Consider the following 15,440-nt stretch of genomic DNA (forward strand, 5'->3'; position numbering starts at 1 on the left):
GTTTGTCATATATGGCCTTTATTATGTTGAGGTGTGTCCCCTCTATGCCCACTTTTTAATTATAAATGGATTTTGAATTTTGTCACAATGTTCTTCTGCATCTATTGAGGTGATCATATGGTTTTTATTCTTCAGTTTGTTAATGTGGTGTATCATATTGATTGATTTGCAGATGTTGAAAAATCCTTACATCCCTGGGATAAATCCCAATTTATCATGATGTATATATCTTTTACTGTATTGTTGGATTCAGTTTGCTAATATTTTGTTGAGGATTTTTCCATCTATGTTCATCAGTGACATTGGACCATAATTTCCTTTTTTGTGATATCTTTGTCAGCTTTTAGTATCAGGGTGATGTTGGCCTCATAGAATGAGTTTGGAAGCATTCCTTTCTCTGCAATTAGTTGGAATGGTTTGAGAAGGATAGGTGTTAACTCTTCTCTAAACGTTTGGTAGAATTCCCCTTTGAAGCCATCAGGTCCTGGACTTTTGTTTTTGTGGAGTTTTTTGATTACTGATTTGATTTCATTATGGGTAGTTGGTCTGTTCCTATTTCTTCCTAGTTCAGTCTTTGGAGATTGTACATTTGTAGGAATTTTTCCATTTCTTCTATGTTGTCCAATTTATCGGCATATAGTTGTTTGTATTAATCTCTTATGATCCTTTATATTTCTGTGGTGTTGGTTTAACTTCTCTTTGTTTTACTTATGATTTTTATTGGCTTGGGTCCACTCACTTTTTTTCTTGATTAGTCTGGTGAAAGGTTCCTCAATTTTCTTTTTCTTTTCAAAGAACCAGCTCTTAATTTCATTGATCTTTTCTATTTTTTTGTTTAGTCTCTATTGCAGTTATTTATTCTCTGATCTTTAGGATGTTTTTTCCTTCTACTTATTTTGGATTTTATTTATTCTTCTTTTTTTTTTTTTTTTTTGTTCCTTTAGGTGTAAGGTTAGGATGTTTACTTTAGATGTTTTTTGGTTCCTAAGGTAAGCTTATATCACTATAAACTTCCCTTTTAGAACTGCTTTTGCTGTGTCCTATAGATTTTTGGATCATGGTGTTTTCATTTTCATTTGTCTCCAGATATTTTTTAAATTCTCCTATGATTTCTTCAGTGATCCATTGGTTGCTTAGCAGTATACTGTTTAGGCTCCACATGTTTGTGTTTTTTGCAGTTTATTTTTCTACTAGTTGATTTCTAGTCTTATAGCGTTGTGGTCAGAAAAGATGCTTGATATGGTTTCAAATTTCTTAAATTTATTGGGTTTGTTTTGTAGCCTAGTATATGATCCATCTTGGAGAAATGTTCCATGAGCACTTCTGTACAGCACAATGTATATTCTGCTGCTTTTGGATGGAATGTTCTATATATGTCAATTAAGTACGTCTGGTCTAATGTGTCTTTTAGGGCCGGTGTTTCCTTATTGATTTTCTGTCCAGATGATTTGTCCATTGATGTAAGTGGAGTGTTAAAATCCCCTATGCTTGTGTTACTGTCAATTTCTCCCTTTATGTCTGTTCATATTTGCTTTATGTATTTAGGTGCTACTATATTGAATCTATATATATTTACTACTGTTATATCTTCTTCTTGGATTGATCCCTTGATCATTAGGTCATGTCTTTCTTTCTCTCTTGTTACAGTCTTCATTTTAAAGTCTATTTTGCCTGATATAAGTATTGCTACCCTGGATTTCTTTTATTTCCATTTGCATGGAATACTTTTTTCCATCCCCCTCACTTTTAGTCTATGTGTGTCTTTAGAGCTAGTGGGTCTCTTGGAAGTAGCATATATATGGATCTTGGTTTGTAGCCATTCAACCACTCTATGTCTTTTGATTGGAGCATTTAGTCTTTATTCATTTAAAGTAGTTATTGATAAGTGTGTACTTATTGTCATTTTGTTAATTGTTTTCAGATTTGGGGGGTAATTCTTTTTAGTTTTCCTTTTTTCTTCTTTTGTTCTCTTCCCTGTGACTGATGACTCTCTTTATTGTTATGTTTGTATTCCTTTCTCTTCTGTGTGTGTATGTAATATAGATTTTTGATTTCTGGTTACTGTGAGGTTTATATAATCAAACTATCTGTATGTATTTGTGTGATTAATTTGCTGATCTCTTAATTTCAAAAGAATTTTATAAACCCTGCTTTTTTATTCCTCTTGTGCCTCAATTTCTGTTTTTGACATCATATTTTATATCATTTTGTTTTCTATATTTCATTACTACTTATTGTGTATATAGATAATTTTACTACTTCTGTTTTTTACCTTCCTACTACCTTTGTATGTGGTTGATTTACTACCTTTACTGTGTATTTTCCTTTACCAATTAACTTTTTACTTTTGTAAGTTTTGTGTTTCTAGTTGTGGGTTTTTCTTTTCCACTGAGAGAAGTCCCATTAACATTTCTTGTAAATCTGGCTTGGTGGTGCTGAACTCTTTTAGCTTCATTAGGTCTGTAAAACTTCTGATATGTTCATCAAATATGAATGGGAGACTTGCCAGTTAGAGTATACTTGGTTGTCGGTTTTCCCCTTTCAACAGTTTAAATATATTGTGCCTCTCCCTCTGGCCTGCAATTTCTACTGAAAAGTCAGCTCATGGCCTTATGGGAGTTCCCTTGTATGTTTCTTGTTGTTTTCCCTTGTGGTTTAATATTCGCTCTTTATCTTTAATTTTTGCTATTTTAATTACAATGTATGTTGATGTGGTCCCCCTCAGGGGTTATCAGGGCTAGTGCCAGTCACCCGTATGCAGAATCAGATCCTGAGATCTCTGGATGCAGAGCTGTGGGTGTCCCAAAGCTGGTGTCAGCCCACTAGTGGGTGGGATTGGATCCTGGGGCCACTGGCTGAGGGGCTCAAGGTGTCCCCTTGGCCTGTAGTTGGCCTGCTGTTGTGCATGGCTGGAGCCCAGTGGGGTCCCAGAGCTGATGCCAGCCTGCTGATGTATTGGTTGGGTCCTGACAAGGCAGCTGAGGGGCTGCAGTGTTCCTGGGGCTGCTGCGCAGTAGATCCTGGGGCTGGTGTCTGCCCACTGGTGGGTGGAGCTGGGTCTCTGGCTGCAGGGCCCTATGATTTCCTGGGACTAGTGCCCGCACACTGGTGTGCAGGGCTGGGTCCCGGGCCCACTGGTGGACAAGGACGTCCAGGGGCAACTGTCGGCTCAGGTGGTCTTAAGTCAGGCTGCCTGCTGGTGGGTGGGGCTGTGTCCCTGCTTGCCTAGATGCTTGGCCTGAGGCATCCAAGTGCTGGTGCCTATAGGCTGGTGGGTGGGGGTAGGGCTGGATCCCAAGGCTAATAAGCTAGAGGGAGAATTCCAAAATGGTGCTTGCCAGCACCAGAGTCCATGTGGTAGAATGAACTCCCCCAAATTGCTACCAGCAGTGTCAGTGTCCCCAGGATGAGATCCAGTTGCCTCTTGCCTCCCCGGGACTCTCCAAAATCAGCAGGTAGGTCTGACCCAGACTTCTTTCAAATTTCTGCTCTTCCCTGGGTCCCAGTGGTTGTGAGATTTTATGTGCACCCTTTAAGATGCAGTTTCTATATCCCACAAACCTCTGGGTCTCCTGAAAGTAAGCCCCACTGGCCTTAAAGCCAAATGTTCTAGGGGCTTGTCTTCCTGGTGCAGAACTCCTGGGCTGGGGAGCCTGATGTGGGGCTCAGATTCCTTGCTCCTTGGGCAGAACCTCTGCAAATGTAATTAGCCTCCCAATTGTGGGTTGATCACCCGGCAATATGGGTTTTTACTGTACTATGTCTCAGCCATCTTGTGGTTCCTTCTTTATATCATTAGTTGTAGAAGATATTTTCTGGTAGATTCTGGTATTTCTCACCAATAGTTCCTCTGTAAATAGTTATAATTTCGGTGTGCCTGTGAGAGGAGGTGAGCTCAGGGTCTTTCTACTCCACCATTATGTTTAATCTCTCAATGTTATCTTCTTTGATAAGAGCAATATTGAATATTAACAAGATCTTAATTCTTCCTAGATTAATTTATGAATTTAAGGTAATACAAAATATTTCAATAATTTTTTTAGGTGTGGAGGATATCTTATAAAATAATTCTAAATTTTATCTGGGTAAACAATAAATTTTGAAAAAGTAAGAGGTATTGCTCTCTCAGATATTAAAACATACTAAACAGTTTCATTGGTATAGTATATAGATGACATGCATAACAATTTCAGCAAAGAATCAGAGAAAATTATACCTCATAGTTACCTGAAATAAAAAGAACTAAGTGGCTAGAGAAAGATTATAGGATGAGGCTTTCATGACTCACTGAGAAACTTTCTATACTGTTTAAATTTTCTCACTGTGGATATGTATTAACTACTGTGAAAAAATGTGAAAAGTGATTAATCAGGATGGGGGGATTATTTGTCTTTTTTGTTTGTTTGCTTCCTTTCATACTTTCTCTTTAAAAAGAATGCAGTATATAGTTGACCCTTGAACAACAAGGGTTTGAACTGCACAAGTCCATGTACATGTGGATTTTTTTCACTATATATGCACTACAGTACTATATGATACACAGTTGGTTGAACCTGAAGATGCAGAGCCACAGACATGTGGATTTTGGAGGGTCTTGTGTCCCTATCCCCAGCTTTGTTCAAGGGTCAACTGTCAATGCAGGAAAAAAACCCCAAAAAGAACACTCTAGATGGAAAGAGATCATTGTCCGTATAAATATTTCACATGTGATAAAGGAGAGACCTAAAACAGAGGGAAGTGGGAGAAGCAGTTGCTAAATAGGGTTATAGGAAGGAGACAGTGACTCAGAATTCAGGGAGCTCCTCACATCATATCATATCACAAAATAAATTCCAGTTAGCTAAAATTGTTAAATGCTAAAAATCATCATTAAATTTAAAAACTCTAAGAAATTAAAGAATTTCATCTTATGTTGTGGGGAATGACTTTCCAACCTTATGAAGAATGAGAAATGTTTGCACAGGTTGACTACTCACTGTCAAAACTGATGAACAGATATGAACCCAAACTGGATGTGCATGTGTGTGTAGACAGTAGAAAAGCACTTCTACAAGTTGACCCCAAAATTCTACTTCTTCTAAGAAGCCACTATACAAATATGATCAGCTATCAGGACTAAGATTTATTTTTTATTTATTTATTTTTTTGCGGTATGCGGGCCTCTCACTGCTGTGGCCTCTCCCATTGCGGAGCACAGGCTCCGGACGCGCAGGCCCAGCGGCCATGGCTCACGGGCCCAGCTGCTCCGTGGCATGCGGGATCCTCCCGGACCGGGGCACGAACCGGTATCCCCTGCATCGGCAGGCGGACTCTCAACCACTGCGCCACCAGGGAAGCCCAGGACTAAGATTTATTTTCATGTATGTTCAGTGTAATAATAATTTTGTAACAAATTTGATATTCCTATTATTAGGAGGAATGGCTTACTATATTATTTTACAACTATGCAGTGGAATAGTATGCAGCCCTCATTCAATCATTCAACAAATATGGGAGTGCCCACTCTGTGCCTCCTTGTTCTAGACTGAGGAAACAGTGAGAACTGGACAGATAATAAACAGCACAATATTGCATAGAGCTGACAGTCTGCCATATCAGGGTAGCAGGTTCCTTTCCCCTTCAGGACCCTGATATCCCTCTATCACCACTTCCCCATGGGACAGGAGACCTGACCAACATTGGTCTTTCTCTGTTTCTACTTCAGTCCTGGGCAAGAAGAAAGCTCACCACACACTCACCAGTAAATGCTTTGCTTCCACTGGAGACTGTACCATGACACCTGTCAGCTTGTCCTGCTCCTGGTCTTCTAGGTCCTTCTTGGGCACCAGAATGGACAGCAAATCTCTGTTGATCAGCATGTTGTTATGGGCATTGTCCAGAGCCCCAGGACCTCTTAAGGGATGTGAGCGCCAGAAGAGGACCTTGGGAAGGCAAAGAGCTGACTCAGGAATCCATACCCACAGATCCATGTAGTGTCTGCGGGGGACATTGTGGGTTTTGCCTCCCCACCTACTCCCATGCTGTGTCCCCCCAGGTGGGCACAGACTCAACACATCCAGGGCTCTGCTGATGGCACCTGGACCCTAGTGCTGTGCTAAGGGGGGTTCAGCACCCTTGCCTGACACCCCCCCATACCCCAGGGTGCATCCAGGGTTATGGAGTGAGGGCGTCTCACAAGCAGGAAGAGGGACAGGGCTAGCACTGCCAACCAGCCTTAGAGCTGCTCTCAACAGGCCAGTTGCTCTCCTACAGTCAGCCCAGAGCCCTCAGGCCACTTGAGAGAGCCAGGGACAACAGCATAGGACAAACTGGGGACCGTGTCCACCCAGGGCCAAACAGTTACTGAGGGCCTGATGCCACCAGGTCCTGGAGAAACCAACTCACTTTGTCCATGCACTTAGGGTCCACACCACGACCTAGAAGAGAAGAGGCATCCGCCTGAGCCGTGGGGAGCGCCCTCTTGCAGCACCTCCCTCCCCAGGGACAGTGCCAGGGACAGGGTGTGGGCTGGGGGCTCAGACACTGAACAAGGAGCCCCGGGCCTGGTGACAGGGAGCGGGCCATTCCAAACCTGGAGAACCCTCGGGGAGGGAGAAGAGAAGGGGGAAAATGAAACCCATGTAAAATCTCTGTGGGGTTCTGCTGAACGACCCTCTCCCCTGACTCTTGTCACCCAGTCAAGGTGCTGACCACCTCTCTGCCCTGGCTGGGGGTCCTAAAGACATTAAGAACTGACCGTGCTCCCCGCCCACCATACTTGGCCAGGGGGAAGAGGGGACCGTCAGCTGAGATGGGGGACTCATGCGATCCCGGCTTCGTAGGAGCAGGTGAGGTGGGAGGTGGAGGGGGATCCCGGGGAACAAGATCAGAGCCAAGCCAGGAGGACTGGGGAGATGGAGGAGGGGGCCAGCACCTCCCCCTTCCCTCCCAGAACCTCACCTTGAATGCAGAACCGCCATAAAAGACATGCGATCACCAGCAGGAAACAGACAGGTGTAATTACAGCTACAACTGTGATCACCAGCTGTGAAGTGTCTGAGGAGGAAGAGGGAGTGGTGGGCAGTCTTGGGCGCATGGTCACTGTCTCACCAGGAACCGGGGCCTCCCCACTGGCCTGGGTACCTGATTTTTGGTCCACACATGTGAGGTCGCTGAAAGGGCTACAGGGCGTGGCCACGACCATCCCATCAGGGCACCTGGGTACAGACACAGGGAGGACATGGAGGGGACCCGTCAGGGAAAGCTGGCCAGATGAGGAGAAAGAGGGAGAAAACTCCCACCTGGGGTACCCTGACAAGACAGTGCAGGAGGGACGGGCTTCTCCTGTCTGCAGGGCTGGGTCCCCTCACTGCCCCTTGCTGGGTGGGAGAAGGATCTGGGCTTGTGCACTCCAGCCCCCAGGGCTCCTGCTGAGTGTTCAGAGCTGCCCCTTAAGGAGCTGGGCCTTCTCTGCAAGGCCTGCACTGGCCTCCCTGGGCTGCAGGGGAAGCCTATGTGAGGGGGCATCTCATCCAAGTCAAGGGTCAGAAGGGTTTGGGCACAAGCCAAGCCTCATCCTCCAGTCAAGCTTTAATACAAGGATCCTCTTGTCCTCCACCTGTTGACTCTTCCTACCAATCACAGCCAGCACTGGAGCGTCAGAGGAGAGCAAATTACTATTGGCCCCTACATCCCCAAATAGGAAAGATTCATTCCCTCTTATTGGGGGAATGAGGGCTGGATGTGAGGTCAGCTGAGTTGGCTCAGGGCTTTAAAGGAACCTTGAAGGAGCTACATGCTCAATCTTATTATGACTTGGCTGTGGGCACTTTTGTATTCATGGGCCCTTTCCTGCATAAAAAATATTAAAGATTCCATTTTATGACTGAATTGTTATAAAGATGAATATAAGCCCAGCTGCATTCTACTCATTTTTTCCCCTCTTGATATCTTTTTTTTAAAGAAATTAAAACTTCTGTTGACTGCATCATGGATCTAATCAGTGGCCTATTGTGTCCAATAGAAAAGCCGACCTGGCCAAAGGGAAGCGGTGCTAAGGAGGTGTGGGAAGATGCAGGGGGCAGTGCAGGGATATGCAGATGGATGGGGAGGGGCTGCTGCAGGCTCAGGAGACCCCACCAGCACAGGGACGGAAGCTTCCCTGGGGCGGAAGCGAGGCTCTGTAGTGTTTCCCTTGAACTGTTGGGAACCACCTAGGCTCCCACGTCTCACCCAGTGCTGCACTTCTGGCAGAACTCAGGTGAGTCTTCTTCATGGAAAGTTCCAGGTTTGCACTGACACTGTGTGTCCTTAGTCGCCGTGCAAGGGGTCCTCTCTTCTTCACCTGAAGACAAAGGATAAGGTTTGGGGATGTGTTTCCCTTGCGTGACCCTCGACCCTTCTTCACCAACCAAACACCCACCCACTCAGCTCTCCTCAGTTCACTGTAGCTTTGGGGGTCAAATTCTGCAGCAACACATGTGGGGCACATAAAGGACAGCCCCTGTTCACCTGTCACCAATACTCAGAGGTGTGAGAAAAGGACCATGATTCATTATTTAATGCATTAGGACAAGGAGGGAAATCTTATAGCTCACAGGGTCAGTAGGAAGGGCCAGGTATAATCTGAGAGACCCTGGATGGAGAGGAACCCTTGGGTGACTTCCCAAAACCTAGCCCTGCTGGAGAGGTAGAGGGGCCCTAAGTTGTAAAGGCTGAGAGAGGCCAAGTCTCTGCCAGGAGCACAGAGCACAGGGCTAAGAGGGGCCTGGCCCAGGACTAGACCCACGTCAAAGCTCAAACCTAGCACTTTTCCACTTGGCCAGGCCTTTTCTTATGCTGTAACTATACATGTCCCATCCCTCTCCCCCATCAAAGGACAGATTACTTTCCCACCACTTTCATCTGATGATTTAAAAGATTTACATACTATGTGGCATGCATTATAAAAATAATTTCTATTTTTTGTATTGACCTAAGACATAATCATAAAACAGGGTATGATGAAGACCAAGAAGGACTGGAATTGGAATCCAGATGTCCTGATTCCATGTTGGATACAATTCCCACCTCATCATGCCTGCACTTGTTATGGGTCCCCATGTTCTGTACCTGATTTACAGATTGTACATGGTAAGCAGGAAGGGAGCATATTCCAGTGATTAGTAAAGTCCACTCCATTTGTACAGGATATACAGTTTTCTCCACCTTCTGATACATGGTATCCTGGGAAGGGAGAGAAAATCTGGTAAATGAATCCCCACAGGATTCCCAGGGGCTGGCAGTGGTGACTGGGAGACTCCTCTTTTGGCCATCAACAGAATCCAAATGGGGAAATTCATTTTACCTGGCATCAGCCAGTTCATCAATTCTGCATCTACTATATACCCTTGACTAACAATGCAGCATAAATATATTACAAGTCAATAAAAAATTCAAATATTATAGGAGCCACGTTAAAAGAGCAGAAGGAAACAGCTCAAATTAATTTTAATAATGCATTTTAATCAATATATTCAAAATAATATCACTTAAAGATGTAATAAACATAAAACAGTCGAATATTTTACATTCATTTTTCAAAGTATGTCTTAGAATACAGGGATTATTTCTCCCTTACATCACTCACTATTCGGAGTGGCCATATTTCAAGTGCTCAGTAGTCACATGGACCTAGTGACTACTAAATTGGACAGCACCATCAGGTCCCTAGAGAGTCACAGAAGAAAGTCTTAATCCCTGTCCTCAATGAGGTCCAGGTCAGTGGAAGACACAAACAAGATCAGAAGTAATATGACAATCACAGACAAGCCTTCAGTTAAAGTTCATGCCATCCTCCAAAACAATGGAAAGAAAAATGGGTCCTGTATGTAAAGAGTCAAAGAAAGATCCAGAGAAAGTGTGGCTTTGTGCCTTGGAATACAGAGGCATTCTCCAGGCACTGAGGTGAGACCTTGCAGGAGCTGCTGCTGCCTGGGAACGTATGTCCCGAATCATACAAAAATTGTTTTTGGCTTATTTCACATAGCACAGGTTTTTGAGGTTCATCCATGTTGTAACATGTGTCAGAATTTCATTCTTTTTTCAGGCTGAATAATATTCCATTGCATGTGTATAAAACATTTAGTTTATCTATTCATGCATGAATGGACACTTGGGCTTCTTCCACTTCTTGGCTATGATGAATATTGCTATGAACATGGGTGTACTAATATCTCCTTGAGACCTCATTTTTAATTCTTTTGGATATATACCCAGTAGCAGGATTGCTGGATCATATGGTATTTCTAGTTTTTAATATTTTGAGGAGCCACCATACTGTTTTCCACAACAGATGCACAATTTTTACAATCTCACAACAGTGTACATGGATTGCAATTTTCCACCTCCTCACCAACACATTATTTTCTGTTTTGCAATAGTAACCGTCAAATTGGTATGAGGTGATAACTCACTGTGGTTTTAATTTGCATTTCTCTTATGATTAATGATGTTGAGCATCTTCCCGTATGCTTGTTGGCCATTTGTATATCATCTGTGAAGAAATGTCTAGTTAAGTCCTTTGCCCATTTTTTTTTTTTTTTGCGGTACGCGGGCCTCTCACTGCTGCGGCCTCTCCCGTTGCGGAGCACAGGCTTGGGACGTGCAGGCTCAGCGGCCATGGCTCACGGGCCCAGCCGCTCCGCGGCATGTGGGATCCTCCCAGACCGGGGCACAAACCCGTGTCCCCTGCCTCGGCAGGCGGACTCCCAACCACTGCGCCACCAGGGAAGCCCTCTTTGCCCATTTTTAAATTGGGATGTTTGTCTTTTTGTTCTTGAGTTGTAGGATTGATTTATATGTTCTAGGTATTAAACCCTTATCAGTTATTTGATTCACAAATATCTTCTCACATTCTATTGATTGTTTCCTTTGATGCACAGTTTTAAATTTTGATGTACAGAAAGTCCCCTACATACGAACATTCAAGTTGCGAACTTTCAAAGATATGAACATGCTTTTGGATGTCCAATCACGTAAGTTAGTTCATGTGTTTGGCATACATCGTCACGTGCGTGCATCCTCTACAAGTGGTTGTGCTTTTGTGTACTTTATTGTACATACTATATAGAATACAGTAGTACAGTATCTTTATTTCAAGCCCAGGATGTCCGGAAGCAAGCATAAAAGCAGCAGTGATGTATCTGGTACTAAGAAGCGCCAAGCGATAATGACGGAAAGAAAAGTGAAAATAATTGAGAGAGTGGAGCAACAAGACGAAGAAGAAGTAACTGAAGAACTGAAGAGTTTCATGATGCAGGAAATGGCAAGGGGATTTTCTTTACTTGAGGAGGCACTGTTAGTTTTTGAGGCACAGGATCTGAACGTAGATTGGTACACAAAGGCTGCAGCAGCCGTTCAGAGTGCAATCCAGGACTACTATGTCATCTCTGATGAGAAAAAAAAAGGGCTACTACCCAGACATCACTGGATCAGTTTTTCAAGAGGGTAGCTAGAATTAAATCTAGCAAGGAATGCGAACCTGCAGCCAAAGGCCCCAGGAATGATCTCTGCCCATCAGTGGGCTGGCACTAGCCCTGTGAACACCTGGGCCCCAGCCCTGCCCACCAGCAGGCTGACATCAGCTCTGAGACATCTTAGGCCCCTCAGCCACTCTCTCTGGGATCCAGCCACACTCATCAGTGGGCTGACACCAGCTTTGGGACACCCCAGACCCTGTAGCTAGCCATGTCAGGAACTGGTCCCACTTCTCAGCAGTTGACTCTAGCTCTGGGACCCCTGGTCCCACAACCAGCCACCCTGGGACCTTGCTCCAACCACCAGTGGGCCAGAACTAGGCCTGGAATTCCTGGGGCTCCACAGCCAGCCACCTTGTGTCCCAGCCCTGCCCACCAGTGGCGAGCAGACACCACATTAGGCAGGGACTAGCAGCCAAGTGGACTGAGGGCCAGCCATGCCTACCAGCCCACCCATAGTAGTCAGTCTGCCACAACAGAAGGGCCCACACAGCACACATGGGGGCACCCCTAGAGCATATAGCTCCAGTGATGATAGGGGAGTGTGCTGCTGGGACATAGGACATCTCCTACAAAAGGTCATTTCTCCAAGATTGGGAAATGTAACCAACATACAAATATATAGAAATAAAAACAGTGAATTAGTAAAATGAGGTGACTGAGGAATATGTTCCAAATGAAGGACCAAGATAAAACCCCAGAATAATTAAGTGAAAATAGAGATAAGCAACCTACCCAATAAAGAGTTCAAGGTAATGATCACAAAGATGATAAAAGAACTTGGGAGAAGAGTGAATGGACACAATGAGATTTAACAAAGAGTTAGAAAATATAAAGGAGAACCAAACAGAGCTGAAGAATATAATAACTGAAATAAAAAATATATTAGAAGGAAGCAACAATAGATTAGATGATACAGAGGAATGGATCAGTGAACTGGAAGACAGAGTAGTAGAAATTACTCAAGTTGCACAAAAAAGAAAAAAGAATTTAAAAATACAGGACATTTTAAGAGACCTTGGACAACATCAGGTGTACTAAATTTGCATTATAGGGGTCTCAGAAGGAGACTAGAAAGAGGAAAAGGTACAGAGAACATACTTGAAGTCATAATAGCTGAAAATTTCCCTAACCTGGGAAAGGAAACAGACATCCTGGTTCAGGAAGCACAGAGGGTCCCAAACAGGATAAATGCAAAGAGAACCACATAAGGACACTGAAATTAAAATGGCAAAAATTAAAGATAAAGAGAGAGTATTAAAAGCAGCAAGGGAAAAGCAACAAGTTACACACAAGGGAACTCCCATAAGACTATCAACTGACTCTTCAGCAGAAACTCTGTAGGGCAGAAAGGAGTGGCACAATACATTTAAAGTGATAAAAGGGAAAAAACTACAATGAAGAAAACTCTACTTGGCAAGGCTATCATTCAGATTTGAAGGAGATATCAAAAGTTTTACAGACAAGCAAAATCTAAATGACTTCAGCACCTCCAAACCAGTTTTACAAGAAATGTTAATGGACTTCTCTCAGCATAATAGAAAAGACCACAACTAGAAACAGGAATATTTTGAAAGTAAAAAGCTAATTGATAAAGGCAAATATACAGCAAAGGTTGTAAATCCACTTATAAAACCAGTAGGAAGGCTAAAAGACAAAAGAAGTAAAATCATCTATATCCACCATAAGTAATTAAGAGATACACAAAACAAAAAGATGTAAAATATGATGTCAAAAAAAGTAAAGATTGGGGGTTGGAGAGTAAAAATACAGTTGCACTGTTGTTAAACTGTGTTCAAATTTAAGAGAGCATCAACTTAATCATACACACACACACACACACACACACACATACACACACACATAGATTGCTGTATATAAGCCTCATGGTAACCATATTTCAAAAATTTGTATTAGATACACACACGAAGGGAAAGTAATCCAAACAAAACACTGAAGATAGTCATCAAATCACAGGGAAGAGAGGAAAAGAAGAACAAAGGAACAAAAAACTACAAAACAACCCCAAAACAACAAAATGTCAATGCATACATATCTATTGATAATTACTTTAAATGTAAATGGACTAAATGCTCCAATCTGCTGCTTACAAGAGACTCACTGCAGCACTAAAGACATTCACACTGAAAGTGAGGGGCTGAGAAAAGGTATTCCATGCAAATGGAAAAGAAAAGAAAGCCAGGGTAGCAATATTAATATCAGACAAAATAGGCTTTAAAACACAGACTGTTATAAGAGACAAAGAAGGACATTATATAATGATCAAAGGATCAATCCAAGAGGATGATATAACAATTATAAATATATATGCACTCAACATAGGAGCATCTAAATATATAAGGCAAATATTAACAGACACAAAAGGAGAAAATGGCAGTAACAAATTTAGTAAGGGATTTTAACACCCCACTTACATCAATGGACAGATCATCCAGACAGAAAATCAATAAGGAAACACTGACCTTAAATGATACATTAGATCCCATCTAATAGATATATAGAGAGAACATTCCATCCAAAAGCAACAGAATACACATTCTTTTCAAATGCACATGGAACATTCTCCAGGATAGATCACATGCTAGGCCACAAAAGAATTCTTGGTAAATTTACAAAAATTGACATTTTATCAATCACCCTTTCCTATCACAACACTATGAGACCAGAAATCAACTACAAGAAAAAAAACTGCAAAAAACATAAACAAGTTGAGGATAAATAATACAATACAAAGCAAGCAATGGATCACTGAAGAAATCAAAGAGGAAATTTAAAAATACCTGGAGACAAATGAAAATGAAAACACAATGACCCAAAATGTATGGGATGCAGCAAAAGCAGTCTAAGAGGGAAGTTTATAGCAATTCAACCTCACCTCAGGAAACAAGAAAAATCTCAAATAAACAACCTAACCTTACACCTAAAGGGGCTAGAAAAAGAACAAACAAAACCCAAAGTTAGTAGAAGGAAAGAAATCATGAAGATCAGATCAGAAATAAATGTAATAGAGATTTTAAAAACAATAGAAAAAAATCAATGAAACTAAGAGCTGGTTCTTTGAAAAGATAAACAAAATTGATAAACCTTTAGCCAAACGCATTAAGAAAAAAAGAGAAAGGGCCCAAATCTATAAAATCAGGAATGAAAAAGGAAAAGGTACAACTGACACCACAGAAATACAAAAGATCACAAGAGATTACAACAAATAGTTATAGAGCAATAAAATAGAAAAACCTAAAAAAAAAGAAAAAAGAAAAAATCCTAGAAATGTCCAATCTCTCAAGACTGAATCAGGCAGAAATAGAAATTTTGAAGAGACCAATTACCCATAATGAAATTAAATCAATAATTTAAAAATTCCAACAAACAAAAGTCCAGGACCAGATAGCTTCACAGGGGAATTCTACCAAACATCTAGAGAAGAGTTAACACTCATCCTTCTCAAACTATTCCAAAAAATTGCAGAGGAAGAAATACTTCTGAACTCGTACTATGAGGCCAGCATTACCCTGATACAAAAAACAGACAAATATATGGGGAAAATTACAGTCCAATATCACTGATGAACATAGATGCAAAAATCCTTGGTAAAATATAAGTAAACTGAATCCAACAATACATTCAAAGGATCATACACCACGATCAATTGAGATTTATCCCAAGGTTGCAAAGATGGCTCAATACACGATGTAATACACCACATTAACAAACTGAAGAATAAAAACCATCTCAATAGATTCAGAAAAAGCTTTTGACAAAATTCAACCTCCATATATGATAAAAACTCTCAACAAAGTGGATATAGAGGGTACACACCTCAATATTATAAAGGCCATATATGACAAGCCCACAACTACCATCATACTCCATGGTGAAAAGCTGAAAGCATTTCCTCTAAGATCAGGAACAAGAAAAGGATGCCCA

General features: G+C 42.0%; 1 protein-coding gene across 3 annotated transcripts in view; it reads right to left on the minus strand.

Moving 5' to 3' along the window:
* The window catches only part of LOC309824402 (tumor necrosis factor receptor superfamily member 10A-like), a 47,921-nt gene that overhangs the window by 12,853 nt on the left and 19,628 nt on the right, over positions 1 to 15,440 (minus strand). For 2 of the 3 annotated variants that reach the window (XM_082657283.1, XM_082657285.1), the window contains exons 3-7: positions 9,091 to 9,204; positions 8,212 to 8,323; positions 6,940 to 7,196; positions 6,385 to 6,416; positions 5,739 to 5,921 (exon numbers count right to left, since the gene is read on the minus strand). In XM_082657283.1, coding sequence (XP_082513409.1) covers positions 5,739 to 5,921; positions 6,385 to 6,416; positions 6,940 to 7,196; positions 8,212 to 8,323; positions 9,091 to 9,204 — 698 coding nt within the window. The remainder of the gene's footprint in view (positions 1 to 5,738; positions 5,922 to 6,384; positions 6,417 to 6,939; positions 7,197 to 8,211; positions 8,324 to 9,090; positions 9,205 to 15,440) is intronic. The other variant, XM_082657284.1, reaches the window with a different exon arrangement.

The sequence above is a fragment of the Grampus griseus genome, assembly GCF_964374135.1.
Source record: "Grampus griseus genome assembly, chromosome: 6".
Lineage (NCBI taxonomy): Eukaryota > Metazoa > Chordata > Mammalia > Artiodactyla > Delphinidae > Grampus > Grampus griseus.